This window comes from Mirounga angustirostris, unplaced genomic scaffold (assembly GCF_029215605.1).
Source record: "Mirounga angustirostris isolate CCGP_5_RB_7025 unplaced genomic scaffold, mMirAng1.0.hap1 SCAF_4, whole genome shotgun sequence".
In the NCBI taxonomy this organism is placed as follows: Eukaryota; Metazoa; Chordata; class Mammalia; order Carnivora; family Phocidae; genus Mirounga; species Mirounga angustirostris.
Window position 1 is genome coordinate 172,132,393 of NW_026991712.1, and position 18,521 is coordinate 172,150,913.

Genomic DNA, 18,521 nt, shown 5'->3' on the forward strand with positions numbered 1-18,521 from the left:
TCAGCATACTGTCCTCAAGGTTTGGCCATGTGCTAGCGCATGTCAGTATGTCCTTCCTTTTAAGGCTGAATAATCTGCCCATGCGTACACATCTTGTCTATCCATTCATCCGCTGATGGGCAGCTACAGCTGCTTCCATCTTTAGGCTCTCGTGAAGAAGGCTGCTCTGAACATGGGTGTGTTCATAGATGAGTCCCTGCTTTCAGTTCTTTTGTGTACATGCCCAGAAGTGGCCTTTCTGGATCATACGGTAATCTAGTTTTAGTTTTGTGAGAAATCACCTCACTGTTTGCCACAGTGGCTGCGCCATTTTACGTTCCCCTGGCCAGTGCACGAGGGTTCCCACTTCTCCACATCCTCGCCGACGCCTGTTCGTTTCTTTTCAAGGAGATGAAAATGTTCTCAAAGGGACTGTGGTGACAATTACACGTATTTGTGGATATACTAAAAACCATTGAGTTACATACTTTAAAGAGCGCGTTGCATGGTGTGTGAATTATGTCAATAAAGCTGTTGAGAAAAAGCAAGAGGGGGGGGCCCCGACCTTGGGGAGTGCATGCTGACGTCTCTGAGGAGTGGGGGCCACGAAGCTGGTTGTGCCAGGGTTGGAAAGAACTCAAAACTAGACTCCACTGCTGCTCTCCGAGGCGAGGGAGTGTCACTGGGAGATGTGCATAGGGACAGGAAATAGACAGGAAGGAGCGAGCCCCTTCCTCCTGCAGCCTCACCGTCCCCCTCACAAGTGACCAGGGAGCAGCTGGCTTGGCGGAAGGGTGGCTTGCCGAGTTTCAGCCCCAGCATCCCAATGCCATCCCCTCGAAGGGCAGGTTTGGAGCTGAGAGAAAATAGCTTAATGACTTGCTGTCTTAATAGGTTCTGGTTGCTATAATAAAATACCATAAACCGGGTGGCTTATCAACAACAGACATTGATTTCTCAGTTCTGGAGGCTGGAAGCCCGTGATCATGGCGCCAGCGTGGTCGGGTTCTGATGAGGGCCCTCTTTCTGGTGATGGCTGTCTTCTGTACCCTCACATGGTGGGGAGAGAGCGAGCCGGCTCTCCGGCCTCTCCTTGTAAGGGCGCTAATCCCACTCACAAAGGCATAGGATGTGTGCCTATCAACAAACGAACATACCAACAGTTGAATTCGTTTTGTGCAGGGTTTCCGCTGCCCTGATAAGAATAAATTACATCTTCATGTATAAGCTATGAAATACAAATTGTATAATATCAGTGATTCCCATACGAGGGAAGTGCTCTTCTCTTTGCATTTAACATGGGTATTGCATGGAATGAAAAATGAACGGCAAAAAATTGTCCCTTTGACGGTAATTCTCCTGCTCTTTGAGCAAGGGGTCCCTGCATTTTCACTTTGTGCCGGGTCCCGGAAGTTGGGGAGCTGGCTCTGCAGCTATCCTAGTTTGGATTGAAAAGTTCTTGGTCTCTCTGCCTTCTCTTGAACTCTTTTCTTTCCTCATGGCCCACCCTGGGCACCGGGTCACACTAGGCCCAGGCTCTGGGGCCACCCTCCATGCTTCCACCACCTTCCCTGGTTCTCTCACCTCCTCCTTAGTCCTGACCCTGTGGGATTTCCTCATGGCTCCCTGCATTCTAACATCCTCACACCTTTACTGTGTGCCTCATGCTCGGACTCCTTTGCATGGAGTCCCTCTTTTGTTCATTGCTGTATGTAGATACCTAGCACATAATCAGTGCTCAAAAACACTTTTCCAAAAATTTTTTCCCACTTTTTATTATGAAAATTTCAAGTATACATAAAAATCGAGATGATAATTCAGACAACCCTTGTGGACCATGGCCCTCGTTGTCTACATTATCCTACGTTTTCTGTTTCATCTCACTCATTTGTCTTTCAGTATGCTGATGGATTTCCTCAAATGCCTTGTGATTCTTGGTAGACAGCCCCCAGTTAGGAATAAAGAACTGTATTGCTTACTATAGAGAGCTGGTGTGGTCTTCCTTTGCAGTTGTGTGGGTCTGTTTACCCAAACCAAGGCCTACTATCCCCTGAATGTGAGGGGTGATTTTTTTTCTTTTTTTTATCTCTGAGGAAGCGAGCTGGGGCTGTCTATGGCCTCGTGGGTCGGGTTCCAATTCCATCGGACCTCTCCTCCAACCCAGAGTACACGGCCAGCCTTGGTTTCAGCACCCCTGAGGTTCGGCTTCACAGGGCCCCTCCTTTAGACAGAACATCTAAGTTTTAATAATTCCAACGTCTTCCTCATCTTCCCTCAGCCCTGGGGTGGGAGCTGCTTCTTATGGTTGCTGCCTCTATGACGCCTTATTATCCTCTCCATACCTTTCAGTTACTTACTTACCAATTCTTTCTATTAAATTCTCTGTTCCAGTAATGGGTGTGGTTTCTGTCTCCTGACTGGACCCTGATTGATTCAATAGCTTCCTAAGAAATTAGGTACTAAGTGCACCAAGGGAAAGAAAGATGGCGTATCCCAGGCAACCGGGAAGATGGACAAGCCGATGCTCTTATGCTACCCCAGACTCAGAGACAGTTACATTCTGTGCTAAACAGTGAATAAAGATTGAGAAGTAAAAGAATTATCATCTATTGATATATCAAGGACTGGATTTAAAATATCCAGAGAAACTCTGGAGTCCGTTATAGCTGGGTTTGAATCCAGGCTCTGCCCCATACACACCAAGTGGCCCTGAGCAGATTGCTGAACTTCTTTGAGCCTCGGTTTCAGTGTTTGTCAAACAAGGACTGAGCAGCTTCCTTGCAGAGCTGTTGTGGGAGGGGACCGAAGCGATGTGGTTAGAGGACAAGCTCAGTAAATGGACGTAGAGCGTAGGCTTAGTGGTGCAGTGGAAGAGGAAGAGGCTGGAGATCCGAAGACCTGGGTTCTAGTCCCGCGCCTGCAGCTAACTGGCCAGCGAACCCCTCTGTGCACCCCCCTTTTCTGACGTGTAATCCCACATTTGAGTCACAATCAAACCAAGTCTAGTTCCCCAACGCCGGTGTCATCTTATGGGCCTGTGGCAAAATGAGGCAAATAATGACACTCTCCTACATTTTTCATAAACCTAAATTATTCAACTTAAAGGATTATCCTTTATCGTGAGATTTTGCCCTTCTTAACCATTTTGGTGTCAACGCCCTGTTTTAATGAAATAATAGTACAGTAGGGTATTTTTTCTTTTCAGTGTCCTTATTTGACAAAATAAGAAGTATGAATAAGAACAACGAGTGGAGACTTGCCCCCCTAGATATTGAAGCACAACCTCAGTTAAAACCGTCAATAATTTAAACAGTATATTAGTGGTGAATGGATAGGCAGACGGTTCAGTGGAACAGAGTGGAGAGTCCAGAACAATACAGAAATTTAAAATATTACAGAAATGGCATCTCAATTCAATTATGTTTATAAAATACTTATATATAAAGGAACATTAAAAAAAATTTTTTTTTTAAAGATTTTATTTATTTATTTGACACAGAGAGAGACAGCGAGAGCAGGAACACAAGCAGGGGAGTGGGAGAGGGAGAAGCAGGCTTCCCGCCGAGCAGGGAGCCCGATGTGGGACTCGATCCCAGGACTGTGGGATCATGACCTGAGCCGAAGGCAGACGCTCAACGACTGAGCCACCCAGGCGCCCCAAAAAAATTTTTTTAAAGGTTTTTTTAGAGAGAGAGAGGAGTGGGAGGGATGGGACAGAAGGAGGGAGATAATCCCAAGCAGACTCCCCGCTGAGCACAGAGCCCTACATTGGGCTCGAGCCCACAAAACTGAGATCACAACCTGAGCTGAAACCAAGAGTCAGACGCTTAACCGACTGCACCACTCAGGTGCCCCTAAAAGAACATATTTTATAGACATAATTGGATTATATATAAAATAAAATACATAAAAAGATTTTCTCATAGCAAAAAAAAAATACTATAAGCAAATCAAAAAGTAAATAACAAAGTTTGGGGAATATTTGCAGTTCACATCCCAAAGAAGGGGTTAATCAATGCAAAATACAAATTGCATGTTCGAGGCAGAGACTCACAGAGCCATAGAATGTGGGCCAAGACTGTGGACAGTTCACAGAAAAGGAAACACAAATGTGTATAAACACATGCAGACACTTAGTGTCATTCATGTGAGGGGAAGTATCAGTGACTTGAACATTTTGATAGAAGGTGACATTTTGGTAAAAGGATACGACAGCTACCTAGTTGCCGGAATCATTCTGGGATGCTTACACAGATCACACAGAGTGTGAGGGACAGCTGCTAAGATAGATTTCTGGTCCTGTTGTTTTCATGGCAAACCGGCTTTTGGAGAGTTAAAGATGGGCTTTGTGGTTTTTTTTGTTTTTGTCCTTTTTTTAACTTATAAAGTAATCTTGAGAATTAAGTGCACGAATGTTTCTAGGGTGCACTGTTGAGGATTCACATTTCAGCGTCAACAGGAGAAGGCAGCCGGCAATGTTTTTCCCCTGCGACGAGAATCTTCTCTCATTACACTGGTCTCTTGGTCCAGCACTGCTCAAAGTTCTATTAGAGAGCACTATTCCAGACAACTTTAGAAAGTATTAGCCAAACATAAGACTCGAACTAAACAGGTATCACATGGATTTTTTTTTTAATTAAATACCACTTCATAATATTATTTGCACCTAACACACACATTTTTTGAAAAATAAGACATGCTATATCAGTCATGGAGTTAACAAAATATAAGCATCCACATAGAGTATATTCTAAGGCGAGTTCATTTATGCAGCTTCTCAGAGAAACACGCAGTTCATTTTTTTTGCCTAACAACCACCGTTGGGCCAGATATGGAATTCACGAGAGTGTGGGTGGAGGGTCTCTAACACTACCCTGATGGATGTCTTGTATACACACAGTACCATCAAGCTGGCTGGTTTCCACCAGAAAATCAGTGGAAACATCGGTCCTCCCTTCCCTCCCCAGAAATCAACCCCATGTGACCTGAAGCTTAATGCAATGGCCTCATCAGACCTGCAGCTTCGAGGGGAGGGGTCTGGGGGAGGGGCTGAGCTCTCATCAAAGCCCACAGGCACCAGTCTTTCAACTGGTTCACTGGTTCTAATGTCTGATTAGAGAACCCAGAGTCCCAGTCTTTAGAAGAGGGGGACAGACTGGAGTGGGGAGAGGAAGACCAGGGAACAACGGGAAGTTTAAACCCAAGTTTGGTGACCTTGCTTTAGGTACTGGCTGCTAGGAAGGACAGAGAGGCATGCTACTTAATGTGGCTTGGAACATTCAAGAGGGCTTGGGGAATGTCAGAGCCAAGAGAAAAAAATAGATGAAAGTTGATTGCCGCCCCCCTCCCCAATCCTAATAGCAAGTGCCACCAGCAAACAGTCCATTTACACGTGGGGACAAAGGGTGGGAGAAGATAGCCCAAGACAGATTCAGAACTCTGGAGCCCAAGGCTCCACATCAGCTGTTCTTCCAGAGTACCCAGGTGCCTACCCCTGGCTTCTACTCAGGAAACTGTCCAGTGCTCTCTGCTCAGACTTCCTGTGGCTCAGCTTCATAGCACAATGCCATCGCCCCCAACCTGAAGGCAGAGGCGGCCCAGGGCCCAGAGGCAGGGGCTGGTGGCACTGAAACCACGACAGCCAGCTGACCTGAAACTATAATGCACTTTTATCCACTCGTCTCATCCTTGCCTGGCTTGAGACTAAAAGGTGCATGACCAAAAAAGGGAAGGTGCAGAGTGAGGTTGGGAGCCCATAAAACCCCAAAATGATCACCTGGGTCTGACACATTGAAACGGCTTCCTTGTTCATCTTCCATTTATCCACTCTGCCCTCATACCTCATCCCCGCCCACCTTAGAAAAATGACTTGGAAAATCTGAATAGCAGCAAAACCAGATTTTAATTCCCCTTTTGTGTTTTGTTCTGGTGGGCCTACAGCCTGACCTTGAAAAGTGACTTTTATTATCCCTTCAGATTCTCTATACTCTGCATAAAGCCCCCTTTCCAATCAGTGTTGATCCTGCCATTCTCTTCCTTAGGAATCATCAATGGCTCCCACGCTCTCTAAGACACACCTTGAGCTCCTCCAGCAGGCATTCAAGGCCTCTGTGATTTGGTGATTCGGCGTTCGCTGCTTATCTTTCCAGGCTCATTTCTCATCACCCTCTCTACCTCTCCTTTCTTTGCCAACACCTACTCCCTATCTCCGTGCCTTTGCAAATGCTAGCCCCTCTGACTGGGGGTGTGTGTGGTCACCCTACTTTCTATGCTTTGCTCAAATCAGATTTGCCCCCATTGATGGGTGAAGCCCAGATCATCTCTAATTCTTTTTATTTTTTAATTAAAAAACATTTTTATTTTAAGTAAAATCTACACCACACATGGGGCTTGAACTCATGACCCTGAGGTTAAGAGTCCCATGCCCTACCGACTGAGCCAGCCAGGTGCCCCCAAATCATCTTCAATTCTGAATACCCTGTTCTGGGTTAGGGCCTGACCTTTAGCAGGGCTCCCCTAACCGTCCTTTTCCCGTGGCCCATGGTTGCTCTATGCACCTCTCATGGCCCACCCTGCTGTGGTTTCCCGGGTACGTGTCTTCCTCTGCGGGTCTGCAGGGCAGAGACCACTGCTGTTCTTTGTAGCCTTCACCGGCCAAAAGCTTATTTATATTTATTTTTTATTTATCTGAGAGAGAGAGAATGAGACAGAGCACATGAGAGGGAGGAGGGTCAGAGGGAGAAGCAGACTCCCCGCCGAGCAGGGAGCCCGATGCGGGACTCGATCCCGGGACTCCAGGATCATGACCTGAGCTGAAGGCAGTCGCTTAACCAACTGAGCCACCCAGGCGCCCATTATATTTATTTTTTAAAAAGATTTTACCCATCATTTGAGAGAGCACGCACACAAGTTGGGGGTGGGGAGCGGCAGAAGGAGAGGGAGAAGCAGACGCCCCCCTGAGCAGGGAGCCTGACATGGGACTGCGCTGAAGGCAGACTCTTAACCAACTGAGCCACCCAGGCGCCCCCATCCAAATGCTTACTAACACACAGCAAATGTGTCACAAATATTGTTGAATGTATCCTGAAGAAAAAAGGTCATTGTCTGCTGCCTTCTTAGGCACGTAAGACACAATACCGAAGTGGTTATCACAAGAACAGATGCCAGTTTTCGAAGTCAAGGTAGTAAATCGGTATTAAGCACAATCCGTAAAGGTTAATGATCTATCGACACTGGTCTATTAACATTGTTATCTTGCCTATTAGATAAAGAGTGCCTAGGGGAACATTAAGCGTAGTTCTAAGCAGGAATCACGGGATGGATAAATGCCACGGATCCTATGGGAATTATTTGACCTGCTACATGAAGCCCAGACAGGAAACAAGTTAGGGTAATTGCAACTTTCCAGCAGGGGTGTGTTGGCCCCTGGAGGTTTTCGCAGCCCAGTTATTAGGCTTTCAAGGTGTGTGATCCTTGGATTGCCTGCATCCGAATGACCTTGCTGCCAGTCAAGAATGTGGACTCTTGCTCCTCCCTGTCATTCCCACAGAGGATCTGTGCTTGGGGTGTAGGAATCTGCATTTTAAACACACTCCCTAGGGGATCCTTATGCTCAAGTTTGCAAACCCTTACTTGCCATTCTCAGAAGTCTATAATCAGTTTTGGGGGAGGACAGTCACGTATGCAGCCTGAACAAAGCAGCAACCTCTTACCAAGAATGCCCACTTTCCCAGACATATGCACATGGGAATGACGACCCGAAGAGTCGAGGTCAACTCGAAGGAAATGAGCCAATAATTCAAGTTTGGTTTGACGGAGGGAGAATGATGGAGGCTGTCTCTGCAGTAAGCACCCCTAAGCTTCCTAGAGGGCACTGGTGTGCAGGAATACACACATGAAACAGCCCGATTTTCTGCCTATCCTTTTATATTATAAGTGGTGCAATCACCTTTTGTAAGATGAAAAGGGATTTTTCTTCCTTTATGGGCTAACGTATCATTACCCCTGCTCCTGTCCTTATTTCCTTCTTACTCTTAACTTCTCAGTTCCTGGGGGGTGGGGGGTGGGGGGGGAGAAAAGCCATTACATAGTTCACAGAACCAAACCAAATTAGTTTTCAGAGATCTAATATAAACACACCAGACATGTTTTCACTGGAAGGACACAGACAACTGGAAGGCAGAAGTGCCTTTCCCACAGGTGAATGATAGGGTGTTCCCAGGGGCTGGCCTACTATGCCTTGTGATGACAACTCAGATGTTACTGGAAATCTGGAACTATGAGTGAGATGGGGAGGGTCAGGCAAGGGAAGACTACATTCAGAGGTCTCTAGCCTTTCACTGGATGTGGAAAGTGAGAGCAGAATCTCTGCCTTGCCTCAGCTCCGAGGAATGTGGCAACTGTTGGTCACTGCCGGAGGAAGCTCAGTTGTCATCGTCAGGGATGAGGACGGCTTTCCCAAGCTGGCTGGGCAGAACCAGGCAGAGTCTGAACTCCGCAGCCACCCCCCCCGCCCCCGCCACCCAGAGAATACTGCTTCCATCCCCCCCACCCCGGTCATCTGAAATCTCCGAGACCAAGATAATGGATTCTTTGCCAGAGACAAAGGCTCTTCGAGATCCCCTTCTAGAGAGTTCTCTGTTTAGAAAAATAAGACTTGAAAGGCAAACTTTAGAATTCAGGGTTGAACCACTGTCGGCTCGGCTTGAGAGTTATAAATGGAGGGAAGGAGAGTCTCCTTCAAGGTGGGCTCATTCCTTCTTGGTGTGTTCCAGGACTCGGTAGGGAACCCCAGAGGCACCCCCGGAGCTGTGTTCCTCTTGCATGACTGGCAGTGTGGCAGGAGTGTAGATCTCAGAAACGTTGTCGTTGTTTTCCAGGGCCCCATAGGAAAAAGAAGCTTTGAGATCAGGCTGAACCGTCATTCCTTTGTCATGCATGTTTTGCATACCTGAAATGAAATCCATTTTCTCCAAATCATTATGGGGCAAAGGGGCCAAAGCAGACTGCATCTTCCTCTACCCCACCACAGCCTAATTACAGCGCTCGGGCGCTAATCACGTGCCCTGCCCATCTCCTGAATGCTTTCGATTGAAAAAAGAACACTCATAAGTATATGCTAGCAATATTATGGTTGCCAAGCAACAAGGGATGAATCTTCAGGAAATATGCACACAGACCAGCCACTGTCAAGAGAAGCATGGGTTGGCAAAGAATGAGGTGGGAATGTGTGTTTGGGCCCCTCGGGGAGCAGAACCAGCACTGTGCTTTGAACGTGGTAGATGCCAATACTCGCCTGCTGAATTAAATCGGGATCATTATCCCCTCGAGAAAAGAGGGTAACCTTCGTGTCATGGACATGTGGTGGTGGCAGATGCATTGTGACACTCAGAGGGAGAGTTTTGACCTTTAACACTGAACATCGCGGATCCGCAGAGAGGGGAGGTGTGATTCTCCCTGTTGCTTCTGGGCACGTGTTGCTGCTGGGTTTCTACTTACAGTTGAGGAGATCTATCATGGTCGGAGTGCCCCTGTCGGAGGCTGATGTGCCAGGGAGCTGTTTCTTTTCAGCCAGGGGGCACCGAGGTCCAGATGTGAGTGCCAGGCCAGCTCCCAGCTCTCAGGGCTTTTTCGGTTTTCATTTTTTAGAAGTCTTTCAGGTGCTAGAATTATTTAAGCCCTCTCTACATTGTGACATGCAGTGCATTTTTTGGAAATTGAATGCCTCTTGAACTGTAGCTACTGGTCTGTTGTGAAGCTATCAATCTAGATGGACCAAAAGCAAGGTTCTAGTGCTGACCAGGGAAACCAAGTAGCTAGGAAAGACACTCTATTGAAGCAGTTTTATTTTTTAATTTTAATTAGTTAATTAATTGATTTCTAAAGTTTAAAAAAAAAATCTATTTAAGTAATCTCTACACCTAATGTGGGGCTTGAACTCATGACCCCGAGATCAAGAGACCCATGTTCTTCCGACTGAGCCAGCCAAGCACCCCCCTCTTTTTAAGCAGTTTTATTTTTCATGTTCTACCTGGCATCAGGTCAAACAAGTGTTTGAAATTTTCGAAGATTTTTTTTTTTTTTAAAGCAAAAGGGACGTGAAACCAAATTTAACCAGGCATCTACCAAGTCCCAAACACTGTGCAAGGGGCCTTTAACATATTATCCCACTATCCCGAAAGAAGGAATCCCAATTTACAAGTGAGGGTCAGAGGCCTTGGGAGGTCCAAGGACATGCCCAAGGTCACGCTGCGGGTGGGTGGTAGAGATGGGATTTGAATCCAGGCCACCTGAACTCCAAGCCCACGCTTTTCATTGTACAGAACACGTCTACTCCCAAGTGTCCTGACGTGCCACAGCAGTAGGGTGGGGTTTCCTTTTGTCAAGATCTGACTTCCCACCGGTCACAAGGTACAAAGACGAAGCCGAGAGCCACATCCACGAACAGACCACAGAATGTAGGTATCTAAGGTTACCTTAGGTTACCTTCTATTTTCCACTGGGACGTACATCTGTATATATGCATATACAAATACTTATGTAGATATATACACATACACAGTTTGTAAACACACAAACACACAGATACATATACATACTTGCACACACAGAGTTGACACCTCACCTATCTGGAATTCAGCTATCCAGCGCCCTCATCTATCCGGGACACAGCCGAGAAACAAGGAAGTAAGCAAAAAAGGCATCTGAGCAGCCAGATTAGATGTCTTAAAAGTCCATGCACTAAAGCTCATGCACTTAACTCCTAGGAGAAAAGCTTGAGGCCCCGACTCAGAGCTTGTTTATTCTAATTTTATACACAGTTCAAACAAGTTGGGTCAAATGAGACGTTTGACCCGGAATTGCTATACACAGGTGGGCTGGTAAGAGCATGAATGACAGACGACAGCTTGATAGCAAGGGATGAGGAAATAATATAAAAGTAGACACAGAAACCTTGGGGCCATTTAAAGTAGGGGCACCTCAGTTGGCCCTGAGTGCACACCTGCATCCCAGAGGACTTCAATAAGCAGTACTGTATGCCGTCAGTGGGGTTATAGTTTGCTCATTAGGGTGTCTTAATGAAGGGTGGGGATTATGTCCTAGAGAGAGTTCCATCTTTAGATCTAAAATAAAAATTAATTTTGCCTTGAAGAGTGGGAGCTAGTGGTCACTGGCAACCTATAGAATTTAGGTCAGCAAACCTGGATTAACTTTCCTAATCTGGGTCCCTTTAGGCTGGGCAGGGACTCTCTGGTTCTCCACAAACGCCCCCCACTCCCTTCTGTGCAGTGCTCTGCGGATTCACACCTTTGTTACCATCACGAACTAAAGGCATTTGAGCCTGTGCTTCTCAGTGTGAACCCCCAGCTCCTTGGGAAATTAGGCTTTCCAGAACAATCCACTCTCTCGTGGCATCTAAGAAGTGAGGCGATAGTCTCAATTTCATCCATCCTATTTTCCTTCCCCTCTCCGGTCATTCCATTCCAACTTGATGAATGGATTTTTTTCCTTTTGCAGGCATGAAGCCTGACGTATAGATCATAATTATATCCAGTGCGAATCAGGACGGTCTTTCAGAGATCCCAAAATAGACATGGGGACTGGCAAGATGGGCTCAAAACCAACGGAGGTGCCTCAATCACCGCCTCCTATTTGGCACAGCGAAATTTAAAAAAAAAGAGAGGGAGGGAGGGAGAGAGAGAGACGGTCACACCATAATGGCACAGCACACCTTCCCTGTACCAAACCCAGCAGCTAGGTGTCTCTTTTTGAATAGGAAGTAGCAGTCATTCTATACGGATGGGCTGGCCAGGGGGACACATGGGGTTTTAACGTTACCTGGCATGGCATCCATAGAAATATAGGGCTCAAATGGAATGGCCTTCTTCCGGTTACGTGTGATTAAGAAGACACCCAAGAATGCAATGAGGCACCTGAGGAACAGGGATAAGGGAGGGAGAGAAAAAAGGCCAGAGTGAGGGCAGGAGGGCTCACTTTCCAACCCGGGTAATGGGAAAAAGAGAAAAAGAGGTTGCAGGCTGCAGAGGGGGGCTTGCTGCTGAGCAGTGCCAGGAGGCTGCCGGGCCTGAGATGGGCAGGGAGCAGAAAGGAGATAAGGAACAGCCTCACACGCTTTTCATGCGGCACTGCATTAATCAGAATAAATTAGACTCTCCTGGGCAAAATTCCCACGGCTCTTTACTTCCATTTAGCCTGTATCTTAGAACTTCACCTTAAAAAATATATATTTTTTGGGCACCTGGGTGGCTCAGTTGGTTAAGTGACTGCCTTCAGCTCAGGTCATGATCCTGGAGTCCTGGGATCGAGTCCCGCATCGGGCTCCCCGCTCAGCGGGGAGTCTGCTTCTCCCTCTGACCCTCCTCCCTCTCATGCTCTCTCTGTCTCATTCTTTCTCTCTCAAATAAATAAATAAAACCTTTAAAAATATATAAATGTATTTTTTAATAAAAGTTCTTTATGGCCTAAATTCAATCAATACAGGAGGAGAGAAAGAAAAAGTTAGAAAATTCCTAAACTCCCTTTAGTCCCACTCCTCCAGGTAGGGGTATATTCTTCTAGAGTCTTTTTTTTCTTTTCTTTTCCCTAGAGCTTAAATAAGCACACTTTCTAAAAACCGAGGTGTAATTCACATGCAGTAAAATGCACAAACCCTAAATGTGGTGCTTAAAGAATTTTACCTGTGTGTAAACTCTTGTGATCACCACACAAGTCAGCAGAGAAGACATTTCCATCCCTCCACCCCAGAAAGCTTCCTTGTGCCCCTCCCAATCCATGCTAACCGGGAGGAAACCACTGACCACTCTCATCCAATACTTGATTTGCCTGTTCTTGAACTTCTTTTTTATTTTATTTTGTTTTTTAAAGATCTATCTATTTGGGCACCTGGGTGGCTCAGTCATTAAGCATCTGCCTCCGGCTCAGGTTGTGATCCCAGGGTCCTGGGATCGAGCCCTGCATCGGGCTCCCTGCTCCGCGTGAAGCGTGCTTCTCCCTCTCCCGCTCCCCCTGCTTGTGTTCCCTCTCTCGCTGTGTCTCTCTCTGTCAAATAAATAAAATCTTAAAAAAAAAAAAGTCTATTTATCTGAGAGAGAGAGAGAGAGAGGAGGGGCAGAGGGAGAGGGAGAGAATCTTCAGCAGACTCCATGCTGAGCACGGAGCCCGATGTGGGGCTCGATCCCAGCACCCTGAGATCACAACCTCAGCCAAAACCAAGAGTCGGACGCTTAACCAACTGAGCCACCCAGGCACCGCATCCGGTTCTTGAACTTCTTATAAGTTAAATCATACAGCGTGTACTCTGTCTGGTTTCTTTCACTTGTAAGTATTTTTAAGGTTCATTCACTTTATTGTATGTATTAGTAGTTCATTATTTTTAATTATTATATTGAATCCATTGTCCGAATATACTACATCATTTGTTTTTCACTCTCCTGTCGATAGACATTTGGGTTGTAACCAATTTGAGCATATGATGAATAAAGCTACTACAAACATTCAGGTACAAGTCATTTTGTCAATATACGTACTCATTTCTTTTGGGATGTGGAACTGCTAGATCATAGGGTAGACTATACATTTAAAAAATGTAACTTTTTCCATTTAATGTATCCTAGACATGGTTCTATGCCAGTATCTCTAGACTGGCCTCAATTTTTCAAAATGGCAGCACGGTACTTTATTATATGGATATACCGTAATTTCTTTTCTTTTTTTTTATTTTTTATTTATTTATTTTTTTAAAGATTTTATTTATTTATCTGAGAGAGAGAATGGGAGACAGAGAGCATGAGAGGGGGAGGATCAGAGGGAGAAGCAGACTCCCCGCCGAGCAGGGATCCCGATGTGGGACTCGATCCCGGGACTCCAGGATCATGACCTGAGCCGAAGGCAGTCGCTTAACCAACTGAGCCACCCAGGCGCCCCTACCGTAATTTCTTTAACCGACATTCTACTGCTGGGCGTTTATGCTACTTCCGATTATTTACTTGAGCCGGTGCGAGACTTAATCCCAGGACCCGGGGATCATGACCTGAGCCGAAAAGGCAGACGCTTAACGACTGAGCCACCCAGGCGCCCCTACAATTAATTTTTAAATTAATAGACAGCCTCATACATGTGTCTTTGTGTCCCGTTTGGAAGGCTGCATCAAACATTGCTCATTTATAATTTTTACTGACATTGCTAAACTGTCCTCTGGCATCACAGATCCTTTCGGTGTGGCGAGAGCTGGTCTCCTCGTCCTCTTGCCAACACGGATACTACGAATCCTGTGAGTTTTTGCAAAATGATGGCAATCTCATGCGGTTTCAAAATGCATTTCTGTGATCCGGGGTGAGGCTGAGAGTCTTTTCATGTGTCAAAGTGGGATATTTTAAGATTTTATTTTTTTTTATTTTTTTTATTTGAGACAGAGAGAATGAGAGACAGAGAGCATGAGAGGGAGGAGGGTCAGAGGGAGAAGCAGACTCCCCGCCGAGCAGAGAGCCCGATGCGGGACTCGATCCCGGGACTCCAGGATCATGACCTGAGCTGAAGGCAGTCGCTTAACCAACTGAGCCACCCAGGCGCCCTAATTGTACTTTTTAAAAGACTATTTTTGCGAGAGACAGCGTGCTTGCGCGTGCTCGCGGGAGTGGTGGAGGGTGGGGGTGCAGAGGGAGAAGCAGACTCCCTGCTGAGCAGGGAGCCTGATAGGGGGCTCAATCCCAGGACCCTGGGATCATGATCTGGGCTGAAGGCAGATGCTTAACCGACTGAGCCACCCAGGCACCCTCACCACAATTAATTTTAGAACATTTTTATCCCCCTAAAAAGAAACCTGTACTCATTAGCAGTGACTCCCCTCTCTGATCCCCAATTATCCCCCTCCGTCAACCCTAGCCCTAGGCAACTACCAATCTACTTTCCGTCTTTATGGATTTACCTGTTTCGGACATCCATGAATGGAATTATACAGCATGCGGCCCTCTGTGACTGGCCTCTTTCCCCTAGCATAATGTTCTTAAGGTCCACCCATGTTGTAGCAAGCATCAGACCTTCACTCCTTTTTTTTTAAATTTTTTTAATTTTTAATTTTTTTAAGTTTTTTTTTTAAGATTTTATTTTATTTATTTGCGAGAGAGACCATGAGAGACAGAGAGCATGAGAGGGAGGAGGGTCAGAGGGAGAAGCAGACTCCCCGCTGAGCAGGGAGCCCGATGCGGGACTTGATCCCGGGACTCCAGGATCATGACCTGAGCCGAAGGCAGTCGCTTAACCAACTGAGCCACCCAGGCGCCCCAAAGTGGGATATTTTAGAAATGACAAGGAGATTAAAGCCCAAAAGAGAAGAAGGGGGAAGGAGATAAAGCCCTTTGGGGAGTAAAATGCTCATTCATCTCTGGGGGACAAAGCTCTGAATTCTGGCTGCTCCCTGGGCTCTAGAAGACTGCCTGAGAGGCAGGAGCAGTAGCAGGGCCAGAAAGCAGGGACTCACCCCAGTGCAAACATGCAGATGTGCAGCGCGTCCTCCCCAGTGAAGTCCAGGTAAAACACTGCACCTGGAAAGGCAGAAAATAGCCAATACGGGTGAGCTGCTTTCAAATCACCTTCTTGCCAGTCTGTCTATGATTTGGCTAAGCTCTCTTCCCTGCAGGGAACCAAAGCGGTCAGGAGCCTGATGACCAGCAGGGTACGTGTTAGAAGAGTGGAATACAAGTCATCTGGGGGAACAGATTATCTTCTCTTTCTCCTCCTATACCCCTTTTATCTCCATCTTTTTCTTTTCTTTTTGAGATAATATTAGACTCACAAAAATAGTACAGAGTTCACATGGACCCTGCACCCAGCCTCCTCCCAATGAAACATACTGAGAACTAAACTGCAGACCTTATTTGCCAGTTTTTACACAACCCCCTTCGCCAGTATTTTTTTTTTTTTTAAGATTTATTTATTTATTTTAGAGAGAGAAAGCTAGGGAGTGGGATGCGAGAGGGGCAAAGGGAGAGAGAGAGAGAGAGAGATAATCCCAAGTGGACTCCGTGCTCAGCGCAGAGCCTGATTCGGGGCTTGATTCCACAACCCTGAGATCAGGACCTGAGCCGAAATCAAGAGTCCTACGCTTAAGCCACGGAGCCACCCAAGTGCCGCTCTCCAGTCTTTCTTAAGATGGAAAAGCAAGGCTTCGAGTTAAGCCGTCATAGCCTTCTAACCTCGCGTGGCCAGCAGACGGCAGGCCTGCAGCCCGCTCCCAGAGGCGGGAGTGACACGGGCTTGCCACCCTCACCTGCCCTGCAGCAGCCTCTGTCTGGACTCATTGCACCTCCATGGGCTTCTTGCTGTATTCCTGAGCTCCTGATCCCCACCTAGCTTCTGACTCCATCGTGCTGTTGGCTATTCCTTTCAACCCTGCCTGGACCCAAGTTCTTGACCAGGACTTAAATCTTCACGCTGGGTTCACTTTTTGGCTGCTCTGGGTGGACGCCCCACTGGATCCCCGGGTCTGCTCATCACACAGGCCCTGGCAGGCTGTGTGCCTACCGGGCTCCCATCTCTACGGGCAGGATGCGAGCAGCGCTCGTCTGAAGCGCAAAACACACAGCCGTACAGCCAGGCTTTCCTCAAAGGGAGGCGCACTGGCTCTTACTGGTCTTTTCACTTTGAAGATTTTCGTCTTCACTGCCCCTTAAAAACAAACACAATCCGGGGCGCCTGGGTGGCTCGGTCGTTAAGCGTCTGCCTTCGGCTCAGGTCATGATCCTGGGGTCCTGGGATCGAGCCCCGCATCGGGCTCCCTGCTCAGCGAGGAGCCTGCTTCTCCCTCTCCCTCTGCCTCTCTCCCTGCTCATGCTTTCTCTCTCTGTCTCTCTGTATCTCTGTGTCTCAAATGAATAAATAAAATCTTAAAAAAAAACCAAAACACAATCTGATATGCTTGTAGCTTCTGAAGCCACCGAGAGAAAGAAAAAAAAGTAGGGGTGGAGTAGAAGAAAGGGGAATATAAAAATGATGACAGGTTACTCGCTACCTATTATGTCACAGATGTTCATATAGTCTTAACCTCTAGAAATTATAGAAAGAAATCTGTGGCCGCTTAGTGGAGCTAGCAGACGATGACAAAAATTGTTAAAGAAACCTTGTACAAGCTGTATGGGAGTACATGTTGTGCATATTTCAATTCTGGGAGGTGAGTGTTATTCCCATTTTATGAACGTGGAACCAAGGCTCAGAGAGGTTAAGTGATTTTCTTAGAGCCACACAGCTCTGTGTCTGTGCTGGGGCCCAGCTCTCTCTGGCTCGAAATCCTGCACTTTCTCCATGAAACCATATACAACTCTGACAGGCAGAACACGTCAGCAGAGTTGGCCTTCTGACAGAGGCAGAGCCTCATCCCTCCACACTGGGGTAACGTCGCTGCTGCTAAGGTAGGAGACAGAAATCTAGCAGTCGCCACCCTTACCTGCTGTGACGGCAATGGTAGTGGACAGAATGTAGCCCACGCTGGCGATCAAAGAGGAGTCGTACATCTGTGAGGCTTGACTTAGAAACCTTCAATACAAGAGCACTCTGGTCAGTGGGCCTGTCAGAAAGGCTGAGGCGAGAGCTGGTGACAGTAGGCTTAGCTTGAACTATGAAGATAACACATGAAAGAAAGATGCCACCCTGCTGCATCTCTGGGTTAGGGTCCACACTTCACTCCCATTTGTCCACATAGCCTGAGGTCCACCGCCATTCCCCAAGGGGACCATGCCTTCCCAGTCTCACACCTCTTGCCACATGGTTCTCGCCCACCCGAGATACCCTCCTCCTCATGTCGGTGTCCCCTGCATCCCCACCCCCCTACAAAGGGCCGTCCTGTTCTCACAAACAGTCTAAGAAACTTCTACGGCACTTACAGCGTTCTGCCTGTCGCTGTCATTATTTTTTTTTTTTAAAGATTTTATTTATTTATTTGAGAGAGAGAATGAGATAGAGAGAGCATGAGAGGGGGGAGGGTCAGAGGGAGAAGCAGACTCCCTGCTGAGCAGGGACCCCGATGCGGGACTCGATCCTGGGACTCCAGGATCATGACCCGAGCCGAAGGCAGTCGCTTAACCAACTGAGCCACCCAGGCGCCCCTGTCATTATTTTTTTTAAACAAATTTTTTTCTTAATGAAAAAATAATGTGCTCACTGCAACAAATGCAGGCAAAAGAGAGAGAGAAAATTAGAATCATTCCTCCTCTCTCCATCTACGATCCACACTCCCTCATTTCGGAATATATTCTTTGTCCATTCTCTGCGGAGCATTTTAGGTATTACTACATAGTTGCTTATATCGTGACAGACTTCCCGCTTGCCTGCACTCATCCGTTCACAGGGCTGGCAGTGCCCCGAGGACAGTGACTATTGGTCCTGCCCCGTGGCGGAAGGCCCAGGGGCCTGGCACACAGGAGGCCCTCGGTGGCTGTGTGGTGTGCTGACTGGGTGAGTGAGAAGCTCCCCAGGAGGTGGCCGGGGCACTGGACTCGCCTCTGTAACCCCGGAGTGCTCAGCACGGAGCC

The 18,521-nt window shown here is 47.1% G+C and overlaps 1 protein-coding gene across 6 annotated transcripts in view; it reads right to left on the reverse strand.

The window, feature by feature from the left end:
- Nucleotides 1–4,594: 4,594 nt before the first annotated feature.
- The window catches only part of NIPAL3 (NIPA like domain containing 3), a 56,233-nt gene continuing 42,306 nt past the window's right edge, over nt 4,595–18,521 (reverse strand). For 5 of the 6 annotated variants that reach the window (XM_064589749.1, XM_064589752.1, XM_064589751.1 and 2 more), the window contains 4 exons: nt 17,438–17,526; nt 15,476–15,539; nt 11,818–11,912; nt 4,595–8,929 (listed from right to left, as the gene is read on the reverse strand). In XM_064589749.1, the coding sequence (XP_064445819.1) occupies nt 8,730–8,929; nt 11,818–11,912; nt 15,476–15,539; nt 17,438–17,526 (448 nt within the window). In that variant the 3' untranslated portion in view covers nt 4,595–8,729. The remainder of the gene's footprint in view (nt 8,930–11,817; nt 11,913–15,475; nt 15,540–17,437; nt 17,527–18,521) is intronic. The other variant, XM_064589753.1, reaches the window with a different exon arrangement.